Here is a 22,731-nt window from a genome sequence, read left to right on the forward strand (position 1 = left end):
CAGACAGGTTTGAAAAGGCAAAGTAGAGGTTCATAGGTTATGTTTTTATTACAAATTCATTGGTATTGTTGTGTAATTCTTTTAACAGTATGTATGTATGTATGTATGACGAGTCTGCAAGCTTAAAAGACAACAGGGATTTTCGAGTCAAGAATGCAAACGGAACAAACACATTAACTGCACAGCCCATTATCCTGTCTGGCTGATCAATGGAACACGCCATCATAAACGAAATAACATTCACTGTGAGCAGCAAAGGACCCACGGGCTGCTCTGGCGAAGCACACATGAAAATTGCCTTTACATTTAAAAGTCAATCTTAATTACCCCCAATTAACCCTTCCGAGCCTGACCCTTTTTGCTTACATGTTGCAGTGTTTGTGTTTGTTTCTCTTTCTCTGTTTCTGTCTGTCTCTGTGTCTGTCTGTCCCTGTGTCTGTCTCTGTGTCTGTCTCTCTGTCTGTCTGTCTGTCTGTCTCTGTCCCTCTCTCTCTGTGTCTGTGTCTGACTGTCTGTCTGTCTCTGTGTCTGTCTTTCTCTGTGTCTGTCTCTGTCTGTCTGTCTGTCTGTCTGTCTGTCTGTCTGTCTTTCTCTCTCCCTCTCTCTTGTTTATTCACTCCTTTGCTTCTTTTGTCCAACTATTGCCTTGATGCCCCAGGGTCCTTTCATACCCTCCACCACCTCGCTCTCCCATGAGCTTCGATGTTATAGAGGACAAAAAATGGCTTTTCAATCATTGCTCACATCAACCTGCAAAAATAATGGTGTTATGACATGTTGTTCAAACGTGCATTGTTGGACTGGGTGATGTTTTTAATGATGACTCATTTTGACCTCTCTGTATCCATTCCATTGGCAGTCTGGCTGCATTTAAAGGTGGTCGTCCAAGGCAGCGTTTTCTTCTTCTCCCTTGGCGCGATCACCCAATAACCGATGGAAGTTTGCATACGGTGCTCCCTACAGACATTCAAGAGTCAATCAGTGTCTGGACAGTAATGCATGATGTATCCACTTAAACACTTCGCAATGGACGAAAGCTGATATGTATTCATCCACCATGACCAGGCATCGACCACCAATTTGATTCTGGTGGAAATCATCGTATATGGAATCTCGGCACAGTTCCAGAGGTCCAATTGACATTCCCAAGGGAATAATGAACCATATTGTCCAAAAGACATTCTCAGTGTGATGCAATCACATAGTTCTCGCAATTGTAGTCATTAATTTAATTGACCTAAGTTCACACTGACATATATATGGACAAGAATATATACAAACTGGAGGGGGAGCACTCGGGAGAGTGCAAAACTTCCGCCGCCAATTCTGCTGGGTCGTCAAGTGAACCTGATATCTTATTCATTAAATATGTCAACAGTGCTGACAGAGTTATAGTTCTTTTCTCCAACATTTGGGGGGGGGGGGTTGGAAATCACTTTAAACATGCAGAAATGTAAAAAAAAAGAAATCGAAATATTGTTGAAAAAAAAGTTGCAAAAAAATTATTTTTGTCCAACAAATTTTTTTTTGGGGGGGGGGGGTTGGAAATCACTTAAAACATGTAGAAATGCAAAAAAAAATTTTTACTCTCAATTTTTTTTTGGGGGGGGGGGGACCAAGTCCAAAATCTAATGGAATGATCCTTGGACCATACCTAACCCCCCCCACCAAGTTTCGCCGAAATCCGTCCAGGAGTTTTTCCGTAATACTGTTCACAAACAAACAAACAGAAAGGGGTGAAAATAGTAACCTCCGATCTTCGATGGCGGAGGTTAACAAGCGAGGGAGCACTCGGAGAGTGCAAAACCTCTGCCGCCAATACTGCTGGGTCACTCAAGTGAACCTTATATCTTATTCATTAAATATGATGTCAAGAGTGCCGAGTTATAGTTCTTTTCTCCAACATTTTTTTTTTGGGGGGGGGGGGTTGGAAATCACTTAAAACATGTAGAAATGCAAAAAAAAAAATTTTCTCTTACAATTTTTATTTTTTTTGGGGGGGGGGGACCAAGTCCAAAATCTAATGGCATGATCCTTGGACCATACCTAAACCCCCCCCCCCACCAAGTTTCGTCGAAATCCGTCAAGGAGTTTTTCCGTAATACTGTTCACAAACAAACAAACAGAAAGGGGTGAAAACTAACCTCCGATCTTCGATGGCAGAGGTTAACAAGAGGGGGGGGGGCAATCAGGAGAGTGCAAAACCTCCGCCGCCAATACTGCTGGGTCACTCAAGTGAACCTTATATCTTATTCATTAAAATATGATGTCAACAGTGCTGACAGAGTTATAGTTCTTTTCTCCAACATTTTTTTTTGGGGGGGGGGGAGGTTGGAAATCACTTAAAACATGTAGAAATGCAAAAAAAAGAAATCGAAATTTTGTTGAAAAAAAAGTTGCAAAAATTTTTTTTTGTCCAACAATTTTTTTGGGGGGGGGTTGGAAATCACTTAAAACATGAAGAAATGCAAAAAAAAAAATTTTTCTCTAAAATTTTTGGGGGGGTTGGAAATCACTTAAAACATGAGGAAATGCAAAAAAAAAATTTTCTCTCACAAATTTTTTAGGGGGGGTTGGAAATCACTTAAAACATGTAGAAATGCAAAAAAAAAAAACTTTTGTCTAAATTTTTGGAGGGGGTTGGCAATCACTGAAAACGTAGAAATGCAATTTTTTTTTTTCTCTGACAATTTTTATTTTTTTTGGGGGGGGGACCAAGTCCAAAATCTAATGACATGATCCTTGGACCATACCTAACCCCCCCCCCCCCCCCACCAAGTTTCGTCGAAATCCGTCCAGGAGTTTTTCCGTAATACTGTTCACAAACAAACAAACAAACAAACAAACAAACAAACAGAAAGGGGTGAAAACTAACCTCCGATCTTCGATGGCAGAGGTTAACAAGTGGGGGGGGGGGGGGCAATCGGGAGAGTGCAAAACCTCCGCCGCCAATACTGCTGGGTCACTCAAGTGAACCTTATATCTTATTCATTATATATGATGTCAACAGTGCTGACAGTTATAGTTCTTTTCTCCAACATTTTTTTTTTGGGGGGGAGGTTGGAAATCACTTAAAACATGCAGATATGCAAAAAAAGAAATCTAAATTTTGTTGAAAAAAAAGTTGCAAACATTTTTTTTTGTCCAACAATTTTTTTGGGGGAGGGGGTTTGGAAATCACTGAAAACTTTGAAATGCAAAAAAAAGAAATCGAAATTTTGTTGAAAAAAAGTTGCAAAAAAATTTTTTTTTGTCCAACAATTTTTTTGGGGGAGGGGGTTTGGAAATCACTGTAAACTTTGAAATGCAAAAAAAAGAAATCGAAATTTTGTTGAAAAAAAAGTTGCAAACATTTTTTTTTTGTCCAACAATTTTTTGTGGGGGGGGGGGTTTGGAAATCACTTAAAACATGTAGAAATGCAAAAAAAAAATTTTCTCTAAATTTTTTGGGGGGGGTTGGAAATCACTTAAAACATGAGGAAATGCAAAAAAAAATTTCTCACAAATTTTTTTAGGGGGGGTTTGGAAATCACTTAAAACATGTAGAAATGCAAAAAAAAAAACTTTTGTCTGAATTTTTGGAGGGGGTTTGGAAATCACTTAAAACATGCAGGATTGCAAAAAAAAAATTTTTTTCTCGAAAATTTTTGGAGGGGTTGGAAATAACTTAAAACATGGTGAAATGCAAAAAAAAAAAAATTCTCTAAAATTTTTGGGGTGGTTGGAAATCACTTAAAACATGTTGAAATGCAAAAAAAATATTTTTTTTCTCTCAAATTTTTTTTGGGGGGGAACAATTTTTGGGAAGGACCAAGTCCAAAATCTTATGGCATGACCCTTGGACCATTCCTAACCCCCCCCCCACCAAGTTTCGTCGAAATCCGTCCAGGAGTTTTTCCGTCATACTGTTCACAAACAACCAAACAAACAGAAAGGGTTGAAAACAGTAGCCTCCGATCGTCGATGGCGGAGGTTAACAAGAGGGGGAGTACTCAGCAGTGTGCAAAACCTCCGCTGCCAATACTGCTGGGTCACTCAAGTGAACCTTATATCTTATTCATTAAATATGATGTCAACAGTGCTGACAGATTAATAGTTCTTTTCTCCAACATTTTTTTTTGGGGGGGGGGGCGGAGGGGGGGTTGGAAATCACTTAAAACATGTAGAAATGCAAAAAAAAAAAATTTTTCTCGAACAAATTTTTGGGGGGTTGGAAATCACTTAAAACATGTAAAGATGCAAAAAAAAAAAAATTTTTTTGTCTAACAATTTTTACTTTTTTGGAGAGGTGGACCAAGTCCAAAATCTAATGGCATGATCCTTGGACCATACCTAACCCCCCCCCCCACCAAGTTTCGTCGAAATCCGTCCAGGAGTTTTTCCGTAATACTGTTCACAAACAAACAAACAAGCAGTCATAGACTGGTACTTCCGAAATCGTCAACTTGACCTCTGACCTTGTCTGATAAAAGCTGTCTCTGGAGAAGGTAGCGACGCAAACCAGAAGTTTCTACGATGATTCTGTACCAAACCATCATAAAACGAATGTTTGACCTCACTGTGACCTTGACCTTTGACCGATTTTGACCAAAATCTAATCAGCGCTAGCCATCACCCTCCTGAATCACGTGGTGTAATTTGACATTGGCAGCTTCTTCCGTTCTCGAGTTATCGTGCCAACAAACAAACAAACAAACAAGCAGTCATCGACTGGTACTTACGAAATCGTCAACTTGACCTCTGACCTTGTCTAATAAAAGCTGTCTCCAGAGAAGGTAGCGACGCAAACCAGAAGTTTCTACGATGATTCTGTATCAAACCATCAAAAATCGTAACGTCGACCGAAGCAAAAATCTCCATTTCTCCACGCAATTATATTATACCTTAACGTAACTCAACGACGCGTCTGCTCGAGCGCACTGCATCATGGGACGACCCGTGACGCATCGAGTGAAATATTTTTTATACAATCTTAAAACGTCTCCAAATCATCCGATTTTTACCAGAATTTCTACAACCAAGTTTTCAGCGTCCTAAGCGATCGCAAAAACCGAAGACAAAATTAAAATCGAAGTAAAAATGAACTCGCAATGTCGAGGGAAGCAAAAATACTCCATTTCTCCACATGAATTTACGGAATTATGTTTGACCTCACTGTGACCTTGACCTTTGACCGATTTTGACCAAAATCTAATCAGCACTAGCCATCACCCTCCTGAATCACGTGGTGTAACTTGACATTGGCAGCTTCTTCCGTTCTCGCGTTATCGTGCCTACAAACAAACAAACAAACAGAAACGGAAGGCATCAATATACTTAAGAAATCTTTAGATTTCGTAAGTAACAAGCAGTCATAGACTGGTACTTACGAAAGCGTCAACTTTACATCTGACCTTGTCTAATAAAAGCTGTCTCTGGAGAAGGTAGCGACGCAAACCAGAAGTTTCTTCGATGATTCTGTACCAAACCATCAAAAATGGAATGTTTTGGATGTTTGACCTCACTGTGACCGTGACCTTTGACAGATTTTGACCAACATATAATCAGCGCTAGCCACCACCCTCCTGAATCACGTGGTGTAATTTGACATTGGTAGCTTCTTCCGTTCTCGAGTTATCGTGCCTACAAACTAACAAACAAACAAACAAACAAATAAACCAATGTCACCCGCAGCGTGACCCGTATCTTGCCAAAGGGTGACCACGTGTGACTTCTTTAAGGTCACACTGAGGTGAACAGAGCTGCTATCCACCAGGAGAAACTCCTTGAGGAATATCTGCCTACGAGAGATTCCGATGAGAATCGTTCTACAGAGTAACCATGAAAAACATGCTTTTGCCTCATAACGTCACCAAATGACGTCATAATGTCTCAAGCTTGACATATCTAGAAAGCACTCATCGAGCTGTTTAATTTGAGGTACTACACGATATGGTTCCTAAAACTTGAAAATTTGACCTTGGGGTCAAATATGTTTGACCTCAGGTGCTAACCATGAAGGTCAAGGCCAATCGCCACCAAAAATTAATCAGCTGAGCGCCAGACCATGAACTATATTCCCATGAAGTTTGAAGACGATCCGATCAAAATTACTCAAAAAACAAGGGTTTCGTCGACTCCCCTGATTTGCGCCAAAGTGACCTTGACCTTTGACCTTGACCTTCAAAATTTTGTGCACTGAAAGGGACCTCTATAGGCCTCTGATATGCGAAGTTACAAAAATTTCCGATGATAACTCTGCTCTGCAGAATTTTTTATACGTGATTTCAGACAAAAAAAAAAACAAAAAAAACATACAAGCTGACTAACATATCTTGCAAAAACTTCGTTTTGGCAAGATAACAAACAGAAACGGAAGGCATCAATATACTTAAGAAATCTTTAGATTTCGTAAGTAACAAGCAGTCATAGACTGGTACTTACGAAATCGTCAACTTGACCTCTGACCTTGTCTAATAAAAACTGTCTCTCGAGAAGGTAGCGACGCAAACCAGAAGTTTCTACGATGATTCTGTATCAAACCATCAAAAATCGTAATGTCGACCGAAGCAAAAATCTCCATTTCTCCACGCAATTATATTATACCTTAACGTAACTCAACGTCGCGTCTGCTCGAGCGCACTACATCATGGGACGACCCGTGACGCGTCGAGTGAAATATTTTTTATACAATCTTAAAACGTCTCCAAAACATCCGATTTTTACCAGAATTTCGACAACCGAGTTTTAAGCGTCCTGAGCGATCGCAAAAACCGAAGACAAAATTCAAATCGAAGTTAAAACTAACTCGTAACGTCGAGCGAAGCAAAAATACTCCATTTCTCCACATGAATTTACGGAATTATGTTTGACCTCACTGTGACCTTGACCTTTGACCCATTTTGACCAAAATCTAATCAGCGCGAGCCATCACCCTCCTGAATCACGTGGTGTAATTTGACATTGGTAGCTTCTTCCGTTCTCGAGTTATCGTGCCTACAAACAAACAAGCAGTCATAGACTGGGACTTATGAAATCGTCAACTTGACCTCTGACCTTGTCTAATAAAAGCTGTCTCGAGAGAACGTAGCGACGCAAACCAGAAGTTTCTCAGATGATTCTGTACCAAACCATCAAAAATCGAATGTTTTGGATGTTTGACCTCACTGTGACCTTGACCTTTGACCGATTTTGACCAAAATCTAATCAGCGCTCGCCACCACCCTCCTGAATCATGTGGTGTAATTTGACATTGGTAGCTTCTTCCGTTCTCGAGTTATCTGTACCAAACCATCAAAAATCGAATATTTGACCTTGCTGTGACGTTGACCTTTGACCGATTTTGACCAAAATCTAATCAGCACTAGCCATCACCCTCCTGAATCACGTGGTGTAGTTTGACATTGGTAGCTTCTTCCGTTCTCGAGTTATCATGCCTACAAACAAACAAACAAACAAACAAGCAGTCATAGACTGGTACTTATGAAATCGTCAACTTGACCTCTGACCTTGTCTAATAAAAGCTGTCTCTTGAGAAGGTAGCGACACAAACCAGAAGTTTCTACGATGATTCTGTACCAAACCATCAAAAATCGAATGTTTTGGATGTTTGACCTTGATGTGACCTTGACCTTTGACCGATTTTGACCAAAATCTAATCAGCGCTAGCCACCACCCTCCTGAATCATGTGGTGTACTTTGACATTAGTAGCTTCTTCCGTTCTCGAGTTATCATTTTTTGGATGTTTGACCTCACTGTGACCTTGACGTTTGACCGATTTTGACCAAAATCTAATCAGTGCTAGCCACCACCCTCCTGAATCATGTGGTGTAATTTGACATTGGAAGCTTCTTCCGTTCTCGAGTTATCATTTTTTGGATGTTTGACCTCACTGTGACCTTGACCTTTGACCGATTTTGACCAAAATCTAATCAGCACTAAGTCATCAGCCTCCTGAATCACGTGGTGTAATTTGACATTGGTAGCTTCTTCCCTTCTCGAGTTATCTGTACCAAACCATCAAAAATCGAATATTTGACCTCACCGTGACCTTGACCTTTGACCGATTTTGACCAAAATCTAATCAGCACTAGCCATCACCCTCCTGAATCACGTGGTGTAATTTGACATTGGTAGCTTCTTCCGTTCTCGAGTTATCGTGCCTCAAACAAACAAACAGAAACGGAAGTCATCAACGGAAGTCAAAGATTTCGTAAGCAACAAACAAATGAAATTGCTTGTTGAGCAAGGAATTGCCGGAATAACTTTGTCATATCTCCATGATCTCTGAAAAAACAAAAACCTGGAAATCAATTTGGTTCTTATAAGTCGATAGTGCTACTGCTTAATGAGTTATAGCACTTTGTTTGGTCATGATCATAACTTGGAAGTCAATCGGACTTGAAATGGCATTTTTATTGCAATTTGAAAGTTTTGACTCGACCCCCCTGACATTCGACCCCCGCCCGCTAAGAAGGGTGTTGGTGTGACACCCCAATGAGACATATTGGAAGATGCAGAATTGGAAGATGCATATTTTGGACTTGGTTTGAAGTTGATACAACCATTTTAGCGGACGCTATTGTGAAAATAAGAATTTCGGTTTTTCGGTGACCTTGACCTTGACCTTTGACCTAGATTCACCAAAATCGACAAGTGTCTAAGTTGGACCATGGCCGACGTCTGTACCCAGTTTGGTCATGATTGCTGAAACGGTGTGGCTCCTACAGGGTAAACAAACACACAAACAGACAGACACACAGAATGACACACACAACCGACCAACATAATTGCCGAAATCCATTAAAAAAAAAACAGACAGAAAGGGGTGAAAACATAACCTCCTTCACCTTAACTAGATATAGTGGAGGAGGTAACTAGATATCTGCGATCACAAAGCAATCACCAATGGTAAGTCTCCTTACCAAAGATAAGCCTACGCTGGGGAGGCTTACCATTGGCAATCACCCGTGACTTACCCTTTGCCTGTGATCCAATTCCGGCCATTTTTTTTTTTGGACCACCATATGACCTTGACTTTTAACGTTTGGGGATGGTGTGTAAATTAAGAAAATGTAACCCCATCTACTTCCTATTCATAAAACCCAACCTCATGAAAATCGGAGAAAATTTTCTCGTGATGATCAAAAACGTGTTTTTTTGTTTATCAGGTCACAATCCCCCAAAGAAGTAGGTCAAGGACACAAATCAAATATCAGGTTCACAACTTTAGTGCAGTACGCTATGTTTCAAGAACATCTTGGAAGGCCAAGTGGTCTTTGAGATTCTGCATTGGTAAAATTGAGCGGACAACAAATGCGCATTTTTGAGATCACCATTAGTCTTTGACCTATAACCGGAGGATACGATGTAAATTAATCATACATGCACATTGCTCTAGGCTAAAGAGGCCATTTCCATTCTTATCGGACAAACCTTACTCGAGTTATGGTGTAAATGTTAAAATGGCTATAATTAGGTCATGACCTTAAAATTCGGTCAAGGTCAAAAATTATCTCAACCCCACACACCTTCTATTCCCATTATTGAGGCAATTTTTTGCTCTGAAAGTCCTAGCCGGATCTGAGATACAGCTCAGAATTTGTCAGAAAAAGGGAGCAAAACCTAAATGGTGGTTTCTTGCATCTCGGGGTGTAAAACCTTGACCTTTAACCAGGAGTAGAATGATATAAATTAAGTTTAAATGTGGCTTGCTCTAGATCTAGGCTATCTCATGGGGCAATTTCGTTCTGATCAGACAAATCTTAGTCAAGTTATGGTGAAAAATGTTGAAATTTATTGAATCAGGTCATGATATTAAAAATTGGTCAAGGTCAAAAACATGACGTCAACCCGCATACTTTCTATTCACATTATTGATGCAAAATTTCATTCCGAAAGACCCATCCGGCTCCGATATACAGCTCAGAAATTGAAAATTTGAAGTGTTGAGAGTGTAGGAAGAAAAAAAAAACACCTAAATGGTGGTTTAGTACTTCTAGGGGTTTAAGAAACTCCGTGGTATCAATAAAAACTGGGGGTGACAATTATAGAAACAAACCCCACAACAGCAATAAGCCCTCCCCTATGCTATAGTGGAAGGCTTCATGAGAACGACACTCGGTAGAGAGCATATCTCCACGAGGCTGAACAGCTTCTGTTTTGTATTCCAATGACAGGCCGGATCTGCATCCAGACCTTAAACAAAATCTAATCAGCTTGTTATTGTCACATACCAAACTCATCCACCAAATTTCGTATGAATCCGTCCACAACATTTTGAGATGTCGTGCTATATATAGTTTTTGGCCCTATCTCTCAATGGTGAAGCATCACCTTTAAAAATTCGAGTATCCAGATCCGTATCCGGATCTTCACCCAAATCGAAACAATTCCTCCTTGTCACACACCCAAACTGTCCAACAATTTTGTGCCGAATTCATCCTTAACTTCTTGAGATATCCTGCTCACAGACAGACGGCCAGGCAGCCAAGGGTGAAAACATAACCTCGGTCTACCTTCGGTGGCAGAGGTAAAAACTAACTCATTTATTTAACTACAATCATAATTCCCATTATTCATTCAAAGTCACAGCATGATAATGTTAACCCCGAGGTACGTACGTACACCAGCCTCTGAGCTGTCTTGGGTTTGAATCCTGATCCGGCTATGAACTGTCATCCCAGGGATTTTCGCAGGCAGCACAATTCATCAATGTGTGTGCCGTCCCTCGGATGGACGTTAAATTGGGCATCCTCTCTGCCAAAATTAGTGAATGTTCAAGATCCCATGGTGTCCTCCATGAAGCGACGGAAAGTTATCACCAGCACCCTGAACAAATTCCAAATTTCTTCCGTAACCTAGAGGGAGCACTGCATCAGCGGCACAGCTGCAACCCCAGCAAATGATGGTAACCACTGTCATTTGTTGTGTACGAAAGAAAAAACAAAGATTAAAGGTAACTTCCAGAAACTAGCATGGATTGTATTATGGTTACACAGGCATGTACTACAACCATAAACTCCAATGCCATGTGTAATCAAAGATTTTGTGTAAATAAATATGGACATTTTCACACAAAATAAACAAACCCCTCTGTTTCAAACCACAGAGTAACAACCAACGTGCACAAACCAATACAGAAGTGTAGACCAAGATTAATCACAGGATATGATGATGATGATGATGATGATGATGATGATGATGATGATGATGATTAGAAAGGAGTTATTGATGCAAGAATTTGATTGAGATGTTTAAGATAATGAAGGGTGTGGACAAGATTGGTGAAGTGGAGTTTTTCAGCAGAGTGGACAGTCTTAAGACCAGGGGGCAGAGCTTGAGGGGAAAGAAGATGGGAGTATGGACAGTTTTAAGAAAGAGGTCTTTCATTCGGAGAATGGTCAACCCATCGAATGGTCTCCCCAGAAAGATAGTGGCAGCGGAGGGTGGTGGATAGATTTAAATGGAAATTACACGGGTATCTGGATGTATTGGTGATAGAGGGGCATGAGGACATTGGCAGGACTTGTGGACAGCTGCTTGTGTGTGGATGGGTGATGGAAACTGGGATTGGTGCAGCGCAGGCATGATGGGCCAAATGACCTCCTCCTGCGACAAAGTTAATTGTGTATCCTTGTGTATGATGAACAATGACGTTGGGAGCAACTTTCTGTTGGTGACTTCCTCATTCAAATAAAACTGGCAGCCTGTTGTGGCCTTTAAACAAGAATGAAAAGTAGGACTCAAGAGTTACTTAGGCAGGGATGATGAAAGGTCGGGGGCGACAAATGCTCATTCCTGATGGTACTTTAAATCCCCATTGCGCAGAAACACGATTCGCCGTCTTTAAAGAGCCCCGACGTGGCAATAAAAGCCACCAACGAATCACAGCCAGACCGCCATTCCAAGAGCACACTCACCTGCGGTCCTCATGGCTCCAAGTGGTCCCTGGCTCTAGTCCAAATGTAACTAGCTCAAATTTCGGCTGCAAGGTTCTCCATCACTGTTCTGGCGTCGCTCCAAGGTTTCTTTTTGTGTAGCCAAAGAGCTGACCCAAGAGGTCTCTTTTAGTGTCAACATACCCAGAAGGCACAACCTGGCTACATTAACGTGCCTCTCTTATGCTCAGTCCCCAGCACTTTCCAGACTATTATGTCACTCCCACTCCCACTACCACCACCACTTTCCTCCTTCCTCCTCCCAACCTATCGTATGACTGAAAACATTACAACGAGTTGGGTGGAGAGAGCTGCCATCGCTTCTGCTCCTATCAGCATCTTAATGGCTTGCCATGCCGTGCACTGCTCCTGAAAACATGACTTTGGTGTTTCCCAGATTTGAAAAATAAACATCTGTAACGGCACAGTGACATACAGAAAAAAAGACAAGGACGAGACAAATATTGTACGATGTAATTAAACAAACACAAGAAGCCAATTCTACAAAGTGAAATTGACAAAGTGAAACAAAAAAAAAAAAATTGATAAAATGGATCACATTCAACATGTCGACCCCCTCCAGCTTGTAACAGCACCGATCGAGCTTGAAAATCATCTATGGCGGTCACACCTGGCGGCAGAAAGAACCCATAGACATGATATGGATGCAATAATGGGGGAATTTTAACCATTCCCCCCTCCCCCCCTCCCCTATTCATACACTTTCCTTCCATCTTTCCTTTTATCATCTCTTCATCATCTCTCCCTACACTCCTCCCACTCGCTCAGCTGTTAATGGCGTGTACATACAAAGCATCAATCATCATTTGTTGTTGTCTGGCAGTATGCCAACTTGTTAGGGTTTCTATATGACCTTTCACTTGTCCACTCGTACTACAATAACATGCAGGCTGCTTGTTGTTCGGTTAAAAACGATTTCATTTGTGCTTGCACAGGTTCGCATTAAATTTGAAATCCTTAGCCAATGATATTTGCAGGTTATAGAGATTAAGGTGTTGTTGGAGGGTGGGGATGTCCTGAAGCATGATCCCTTTTACAACTCCAGCAACATTAAACAATCGAGCAACAACATACAATGTCAGATTTGGAGATGGAAGATGAACAAAAATAATCCATCTTCGTTAAATTTCAGTCATGTGTTTCAAAGATAATATAGTTCACATGGGAAATTTCTCAGCACCTTCTCCCATACCCATAAGAACCTGCATAGGGGATCTGGAGAGACAGATGTGGCCAGCCGGGATCTGCACCGGAGGAACCTCTGCTTTGTTAAGATCTTGCCATCGAGTGTAAATCAACATCAATCATTTTGAAGGCTTTCGTATTTAACAAGCAAATGTCAAGGCTCCTGATTGATTTGCTCAAATAAATTTAAGGGTTTCAGCTTTCTCAAAATGCAGCATTCCTACCCTTAGGATCACCGACAAAATTCTCTTTCTTCCTCGAAAGTGAGAACCTTACCAACTCCTCGCCAATCAGATCTTCTTGTTCCTTTTGCACGACAAAAGAGATTATTCCACCAGGCCCGTGAAAAATTGTGGCATTAAAAAGGCATGAAAGCGGACTCATTTCACGAGTTCTACTGAACACAATGAATGGTTCTTAAAGTGGAATGAGGGACATAATCGTGTGCTCTGATATGTTTGGGCTGCTTGAAAGACTCACCCGGTGCACAAAGCGTGCTGTGGGAGCAACAAGTTGGCCTTGTTTCAGCTTGGACCAGTCGATGTCTCTGAACCAGCTGGTTGGTGTGGTCAGTCGGGGTGGGTGTGAGAGAGAGAGAGAGAGAGAGAGAGAGAGAGAGAGAGAGAGAGAGAGAGAGAGAGAGAGAGAGAGAGAGAGAGAGAGAGAGAGAGAGAGAGAGAGAGAGAGAGAGAGAGAGAGAGAGAGAGAGAGAGAGAGAGAGAGAGAGAGAGAGAGAGAGAGAGAGAGAGAGAGAGAGAGAGAGAGAGAGAGAGAGAGAGAGAGAGAGAAAAAAGCTATCGTGAGGATTTCTCGCACCATCTGTCAATCCGTGCCACTTACGAATGGCGCAGCGCCATTTGGGCAATGGTCAAGCACTTCGTACTTTTCTCAACGAATGTTGATAATTTATTGACAAGTTGTGTTGATACAACCTTCTGATACAAAATAATGTGACTCTCCAACATTAAAATTATAACTCAGGTCAATGAATTACAAGATATGGAAAAACCAGCAAGGAAAATGCCTCCTTGCCCTTGTGTGTGGACCCACGTATATATATATATATATATATATATATATATATATATATATATATATATATATATATATATATATATATATATATATATATATACATGGAGCGTTCAAAAAGGCTCTACCAAAGAGATACTCAGAATAGTCAAGAGACACCAAGCTTTTATACGTATACGGTATTTCATTGTATAAGAGTATATGAGAAGGAAGAAAAAAACTAAATTTTCTTGCCAATATTTACTCTCTGCCACTGAAGGTGGACAGAGGTTATGTTTTCACCGCTGTTTGTTTCTTTGTCTGTTGGCAAGATATCTCAAAAAGTTGTGGACGGATTCGGACAAAACTTGGTTGAGAGGTTGGGTGTGTGACAAGGAGGAATCATTGAGATTTTGGTGGAGATCAGGATCCGGATACAATAATTTTTTAAGTCATTCTTCACCATTGAGAGAGAGAGAGAGGGCCGAAAACGATATCCAGCACGATATTCCAAAAAGTTGTGGATGAGTTGGGTAGGTGACAAAAACAAGCCGATTAGATGTTGGAGGTTCGGATTCAGAACCGGCCCATCAGTGGGATACGAAACGTAAACTGTTCAGCCTGGCAGATGTTGTGCACTCCTCCGAGTGTAGTTCTTGCTGCTTACGAGTTGAAATGTAGAAAAGTTTGGTATCTCTTGGTAATTATGAGTATCTCCTTGGCACTTGCATCAAATAAGACAGCACTCCTTTATAGAGCAAGATAATTGCTCAGAGCAGATGGAGATTTAAGAAAAATAATTCAGATAAGACAATGGATCACATGCAAAAGGAAGATAGCAAGCATTTTTGGAGAGCAGATGGGGTGCATTTATTTATTACATACACACCGGGAGTAGGAAACGGAGTTGGATATGGAAAGAGGGGGAAAATTAGGAAGATGCAAATTGAGAAAAAGGATGATAGGCTAAAAAAAAAAAAAAGGTTGTGGAATGTTGGACAAGTGGGGAGAGAAGGGAGAGATCAGATGTTTGGGAGAAGATAGGAGTGACAGGAGTGAAGAAGTAAAGGAGATGTGTGAAGCAAACGAGTGCATGGGGAGGAGGCACAGGCAATCAAGAGTATGTAATAAATAGATGGCCCGATACAACAGGAAAGGGCACATCACGACCCATTTGTGTCAACACTTTTGAGAATTGATCGAGTGTGTTTTTCACCTTCCATGCCTGGCTTTCAGTACAATCTCGGCAGGTTGATAAAGAAGCACCACAAAGAGAGTGTGACGCTGTCTTCCCACTCAAACCAGTTATCTGTATCCTTCAATTATTATATATTTGCCTCCAGATCCTCATTTTGAACCACTGCACTGCTCTCACATCCTCCGAGTCAGATTGTTGCATAAACCAATTACAATGTGTGAAATATGACCATTTTATAAGCTTTCTTCTCGCATTTTGTTCAACAATGAACTGTTTTCGTTTGTTTACCGTTTCAAAAAACGATTTGAATGAATCATCTCGGTACAAATTATAATGTCGTCTTCATGGACAACATTAAATGATCTTCCATTGCTGCGGCTGAAATTATATAGAAAGAACATGACCTCCCAAGCTCAAGTTCCAAACAGCTAAGGGTTCCAAACAAGTTGCTCATTTGGCATCAAAAAATAACACCTTGTCTGTCAGGTAAGCCTCAACATGCAACACCTAGCTCTGGACTAGTTTTCACACCAAGACCTCTTTGGGAACTCGACACCACACTACCAGTTGCATCAATCTGAGTACAATTGAAATTTGACGTTCAACTGAAAGTATTTGTTCAGGAGTTCGTAACTTGGTCAGGGTTCCGCACCCTGTTTTCAGACTGCTTTGCAATGAAAGGTGTGACTTCTAAATTTAGGATTTATATACATTTTATTTCCATTAATTTTGTGATTTTTGTATTTTTGAAACACCCTCAGGTACATCACATTATTTCCCCTTTTCTCCAATCTCTTCATCACCTTCCTTTTAACTTTTTACAACATTCCTCACACCCTTCGTGACGCTCCCTTTTTAATCACCTTACATGCTTCCCTTCCATTTCCCCTCAATTGTAAGTTTCTTGTTCCTACTGCTTTGCTGCAAACCCTTTGTGTTCATGAATGGTGGTTGGAGGACGTGGAAATCCATTCCTGCTTTTTCAAAAACCTCTCATTTTGTTCCCACCTCCATCAATCAATCTTGTTGTTTACTTTCAATTCTTATTTACAAAATCCAAACATGCTTACAAGAAAGTGTGCTTTTTACATGCTATTTGTCCACTATTAAAAGGAGTAAAACATACTCTTTCATCCCTCATTTCACTTTTCTCTGTCACTAGTAATACAATAATCTATATTTGCCAACCAGCTGCAGAGCTATCTCAGCCTCAACAGAAAGTTCCAAAGCATTTAACTTAGGAAAAGGAAGTGTGGCCATTGCTGTGCACCTCAATTATCAAGTTGATGACACATTTCCACAAACAATATAGAACTATTGTACTCCACAGTAGGTGAAGTTAAAATGAAGTTAAACTTCGACTCACGTGTTTCTTTTGATGTCCAGAATGCCATTCTTTCTGTTACCAAGTCTCTGGCCAGGCCGAGATCTGCAAACAGAAGACGTAATACGTTATCGGTCATCGCCATTCAAAATGACATCTCGTTTCTTCAAAACATCTATACTACCACCAACCACGTTGTGATCGTCGTTCTTGTTAGATTTGCCTTCATAACTTGGAGTCTAATTTTGATAAGGGGTGATCTAGATATTATGGATTCAAAAGGAGGAGTGGCCACTGCGGAAATCCAATCAAATAAAACTTGAGAAATGGAAGGGAAGGAAAGAGGATAGGGAACAGAAGGGACAGTGAAATATTTGGGGGGAAGAGGGAGAAAAGGAAAGGATGGATGGGAGATTGGAGGGGAAGGGAGATATGTTAAAGATAAGATGATGAAGGTGTGGGGTGAAAGATTCAACCATTTTTGTATTGTATGATGTATGACATTTGGAGATATCTTTTATAGTCCCCATTGGTGGTTGTACACATGATCAACATTATAATTATCATCATCATCATAATCATCAGCATCAGTTAACTATCTCATGGCAGGTCCAAGTATCATCTTCTGAATAGGATAGGATTGCCAATGCATTTTCCTCCAGTACTTTGTGCTTTGTCAGTGCATTCTCAACAGGGTTGGGATTTGAATGCACAATCATCAGATTTCGATATAGAGCAGGTGAAGATAAGAAAAAAAACAAATGTTGTGGTTGCCAACTCCGAATCCACTGTATCCATTATCCACAATCGAAAATCCATTATCCAGCAATAAAATGGGCATGGAGACAATGAACAAATCAATACTGTGCATTTGGTGTTTAAAAAGAAAAACACGATCTATAGCTTATGGTGCACCTTGTAAACATATCACACATACAACAAGAAAATTAGGAGACAACAATACACTTTTACAAACACATGACACAAGTGTGCTTGGTGTTGGCTTAATGGTTAGGGTGGCAGGGTTGGAATCCTTGGGCCCTGAGTTCAAATCCTGCTTAGCTGTTGAATTAATATCAGGTGGGATTGACTGAGCCCGTCATCCTTCTGAGGTTGGCAAAGTGAGTGCCAGCTTGCTGGGATGAGAGCCATTTGAGTATCCTGTGTCAGAGTGGTGACCTGTCCAGGATTGTGCCCAAACGCCCAAGAGACTGCTTTGGCAGCACTGATGCTCTACTGAGTATGGCCCTGATGGATGGATGGATACAACGGTATATGGGATTTGAACCTCAGGTTCCAACATTATGAAGTATGTGCTCAGGGGGGGACAATAAACAGACCAATTTCAAATGCACATCAAAGATCACAAAGCATCTTTAAGATTCCTTTTTTTATTTATTTATAACACGGCCTCGCAGTATCACCTGTGGGTATGTGCACTCAACTTTAAGCTGTCTATCCTCGATTTGAATCTCAGCCCAACTCTTTCAAATATAAACTGCCACGATAATGTTTCATATGCAGGGCAAGGTGTCGATGTGTGTGCTGTCCCTCGGAGGATATTAAGCCTCAGTGGATGCTACAGATCCCACATTGTCTATCACGAAGAGTAGGTGAGTTATTGCCGGCACCCTGAATAAATTACAAACTCCAAGGCAACCGCAAACCTCCCAGCATAATCCTTGCCCTGGAATTGCTTTGGCAGCATCCAACGCTCTGTCAAGAGTCTCATACATTTGATGGGTCGATTTTGAAAACAACCCCATTAAAAAAATTGAACTAATATATTTTTATTTCATCATATGGTGATGTCTTCAATAACCCATGCAAAATATGAACCGATGTATCAAACTCTTTTCACATCGTTTTAATTATTGCTCTCATTTTCGTTTCGAGCAAAGTCGGGTAGCAGCTCTCTTATCCTCTGGGGTTTCTGGACTTGGAGTAAAGAAAGATAAATTTTCTTTCCAGCTCACACCAAATGCAATCACTTTGAGTAATGTCCTTTTGTAGCACCATCTCACAGATAGTCATAATAACAGGGAATACATTCAAGTCAAAGCATTTTGTGAATAAAAGCTTCTATTTTAGAATTGGTTTCCTTTATGGATTTAGGCATGAGTGGTGTTTACACATCCAAGTGAGCACTGCACACTAACTCTTTTGGGTCGTGCTCGATGGTACTGTCAGCACTGTGGGGTACTCCATCACTCAGAGCATAGATCATAAAATGCTCATTAAAAGTGATACCAATCAAAGTAATGATTGTAATACCAGTTAATGTTCGTGGGGAGGAAAAAAAAAATCCATTCTGAAATGACCATTCTGTTGGATTTTGAATGAGATGCGTCGATTAATAATCTATAAAAAGGGGATACATACTGGAAGGATGAAATAATCACAATTCAACTGATCTGTTTAGATCCCTCAAAGCATGCACATAAAATTCATGTAATTTTATCATGATATTGATATTTGTTCAGATATTTATGAGGGGTTTTCAAAATGTTTTGGAACAAAATACAATAGTCATTCTTCCCTCCAGGTCTTCAAGACAGCTGTTCACCACCATTTCAGATCCTCCCCAATCCCAAAACCATGATCTTTTCTACCTTCGTTAACCCCACCCCAATCCTTCCAAATTTCCAGTTTTCCCTCCTGAGAGTTTCATGCCCTCCATTCCTCCGCACACCCATTGTTTGTCCACATTCCTCTGTCTTGGCATTCGGCTCTGCTGTTGGTGTTTCTACCCTCTCTATGCTGTTCCTTTTGTCCTATTACGTCCTGATCTGTTCAGTGTACTAGTACTCGCTCTTCCACAAGCCTCGACTATGTATTCCAAAAAAGTCTGAAAAATGCTGTTTAATATATTCATATATATATATATTTAAAACTCTATTTATGGAAATATATGCCTGGTGTTGGCTGGGATCCTAGAATCCTGAGTTCAAATCCCACTTGCTGTTGAATTAATACCAGGTGGGGTTGACTCTGCCCGTCATCCTTCCAAGGTCGGCAAAATCGGCTAACAGCATGCTGGTATCCTGTGTCGGAGTGGAGACCTGTCCAGGATTGTGCCCAATAGCCAAGGAGACTGCTTAGGCAGCATCAACACTCTGCACAGAGTATGGTCCCAATGGATTATGGAAATACCATAATAACTCATGTATATGGTAATCCGTTATCGTGTATAATACGCAGGGCACTTGTGAGATAAAATTCTCAGAAAAATACCAGTTTATATGTAAAACCAGCACCCCAAAAATGATACAACTCCAGCAAAAACGAATTACAGCGCAGGACTGGGAATTTGGAGATCTCAAAAGCAGTGTTTTGCTAATCTTTGGAAAGAGCCATTTCAGATGCTGTTTAAATCAGCATAATGGATGGATTCCAACTTGTATGAAACACAACATGACGAACGACTTGGCATGTTGAATGTACCTAACAACTCTTACCGAGTGACATGTGACGTCTATGAGATTGGCACAGTAAGTGCTCGTTAGTAAGTTTCAAGACTTCAGTGAGTCATTAGTTTGTGATCATTCTTACACAGTCTACTGTGCTGCAATGATTATTATTTTGCTGCCATGTCGGTGCATTTATTTTAATCAGTTTAAATAAAAGATTTTAAAAGAAAAATGATGTTTTTTCTATAGCTGAACAATTTTAAATTTTTCATTTAAATAATTGTTATTCAGAACAAAAAATACACATTCGATGTTGCATAAGATAACGCACAATGCACTGAGTTTTTAAGATTGTGGCAGCCAGGAACGAAGTTTGGTCTTGTGTCGGTGTGAGAAATCAGGAGAAATAAAGCTTTCAGTTTAGTTCTAATGGAAAACACACACCCCGAACATTGATGAGATGCGCGGCTCATACACGAGTGATTATGGTGTAGTATATGTATATACTACAGTATATATTGTTAAGGACAAATTTATTGTGTTGTTGCATCAGAGGGTTATGGACCAGTGTAACATTTACTTGTGCTTTGGATGAAAGGTAATTGTAGTGGGTAAGATCATTGTTTTTGCCGTCGAAAGTCCGCTTGGGTTACAATGAATCTTGCCAAGGCTAAATTGGCCCTGACAAGGACAGAAACATGACACAAGAGAAACCAATGGTGCTTCAACAATGACAACACGAGATCAGAGACACCACCAAAGGCTGCCCACTGCCTCGAGAAACCACATCAAAATGAAGATGAAAGGCTTACTGGAAGCTTGGAAGATATACAACGTACCGGCAGTTTGTGTAAAGCAAGAGAGAGAGAAAAAAATGTAGCAGGAAAGAGGAAAAACAAAGGGAGAAAGAACAGAGAATGTGCTGGTTCTCATCCCTCGCAAATTACTGTTAAACCAACAGCATCCGAGCTGTACATTGGTCTGTCGAGATTCCGCTAGCTTGTATTATACCTGGTGATGTAAAATTGGCTGAACTCCCTCTGCTTGTCGAATCTACTGCACTGCTGTGGTCTCGGAGACAACTTCAAAGCTCGCCTCTCCTCGCTGGGTGCATCAACATGGCTGCCGACCCATTCCTCCACTCTCTTCTCACCTCCTTTAAGTAATGCATTGTCCTCCACAGCTTGGAGTGCCCATCTTCAACCTCTCTCTGAGACAGCTTGACCTGTGAACTCAGGGGTTTTTTTTCCCCCTGCTCTGGTGGAACAAGGCCATCACCCTCTGAGGACTTTTGCGATGGGACTGGTCTGTCGGAGTCATCCTGTGCGCACCCACGGGACAAGATTCTTTTAAACGTGCTCACAGCTTACCCTTCACCCATGTATAACCTGCTCGAGTTTATTGTACAAACTGATTAACTGAGATAAGTTGTTCCCTTGAGAGTGGTGAGTTAACTCAAAGCTGCAATGATATCTGTGACATTTGTACATTTTTAATTTGGGGTTTTTTGGGAAAGTCATTAAGTGTTGCTTGTAATCAGTATTATTGTTTTTTTAAGACAGACAGTAGGGATTAATAAATATGACATAAATTTAACCTTCTGTACTCTTGTTGTTTGCTGGTTTCACCTGTGAAACAACACAAAGGTCACATTGAAGTCTTTATTACTTTTCTGCTGTGACGTACTCTGGGTAACTGATACACTTTATTTGGTGCCTCGAGGTGGACACATAACAATATAGAGTGTGTGTGTGTGGGTGTGTGTGTGTGTGTGGGTGTGTGTATATATATATATATATATATATATATATATATATATATATATATATATATATATATATATATATATATATATATGTGTATACAGTGGGACCCGCTTAATAGAATCACGGTTAATAGAATCACCCGTATTATAGAATCAAAATCGTTGAGACCGATTCCATTGTATCTAAATGTACACAATTTTTCGCGTTTATTAGAATCAAAAACCCGCTTAATAGAATCAGCTGCTGGCCATCCACTTCGACAGTTCAGCGCCTACTGGCCGCACAGTTCCAACTTTTGCCACCAGGCGGCTGACGTCACGCTAAAAATAACGCTATGCCACTACAGTGATTTCGGTAGTCATTGTACAGATAGGCAGACGGCTGACAGCTGCAGTCTAAGCACTAGGCGTGTCGTCATTTCCACGATGGACAGAAAACGAAAGCGGACGGATCGTTCAAACATTGATAAAGCACAAATCCTGAGGGACTATGACGCTTTGCCCAGAATGAGCCAACGAGAAGCTGCAGACAAGTTGGAAATTAACCAGCCGATCCTATGCAAGATTCTGAAAGATCGAGAGGCCATTCTGAAAGGTCAAGTGGATTCGTCTTCTTCTCAGAAACGCAAGCGAAGCGGCAACGCACCCGATGTCGAATCAGCAATGGTCAAGTGGATTCAAACTTCTAGAAAAAGGAAGCACTGCTTTCTGGACCTCTGATGCGGGAGAAAGCGGCTCAGTTCGTGGAAAAGTTCAACAACAAGAAGTTCAGTGCGACAAACGGCTGGATTGACCGGTTCAAGAAAAGACATGGAATCGTCCACAAGAAACTTCACGGAGAGGCAGCGGCCGCTGACGTAGGAGGGAAACAACAATGGCTGGACCACGTGTTTCCGGA

At 40.8% G+C, this 22,731-nt stretch overlaps 1 protein-coding gene across 5 annotated transcripts in view; it reads right to left on the bottom strand.

The window, feature by feature from the left end:
* Positions 1–23: 23 nt before the first annotated feature.
* The window catches only part of LOC147017364 (cGMP-dependent protein kinase 2-like), a 123,540-nt gene continuing 100,832 nt past the window's right edge, over positions 24–22,731 (bottom strand). For 3 of the 5 annotated variants that reach the window (XM_085846975.1, XM_085846976.1, XM_085846971.1), the window contains exons 20-22: positions 16,701–16,763; positions 13,606–13,681; positions 24–957 (exon numbers count right to left, since the gene is read on the bottom strand). In XM_085846975.1, the coding sequence (XP_085703101.1) occupies positions 871–957; positions 13,606–13,681; positions 16,701–16,763 (226 nt within the window). In that variant the 3' untranslated portion in view covers positions 24–870. Of the gene's footprint in view, positions 958–11,901; positions 12,551–13,605; positions 13,682–16,700; positions 16,764–22,731 lie in introns of all 5 variants that reach the window. The other 2 variants (XM_085846974.1, XM_085846973.1) reach the window with 2 other exon arrangements.

The sequence above is a fragment of the Eptatretus burgeri genome, chromosome 11, assembly GCF_056783735.1.
Source record: "Eptatretus burgeri isolate ZD-2024b chromosome 11, Ebu_testis_v1, whole genome shotgun sequence".
Taxonomy (NCBI): Eukaryota; Metazoa; Chordata; class Myxini; order Myxiniformes; family Myxinidae; genus Eptatretus; species Eptatretus burgeri.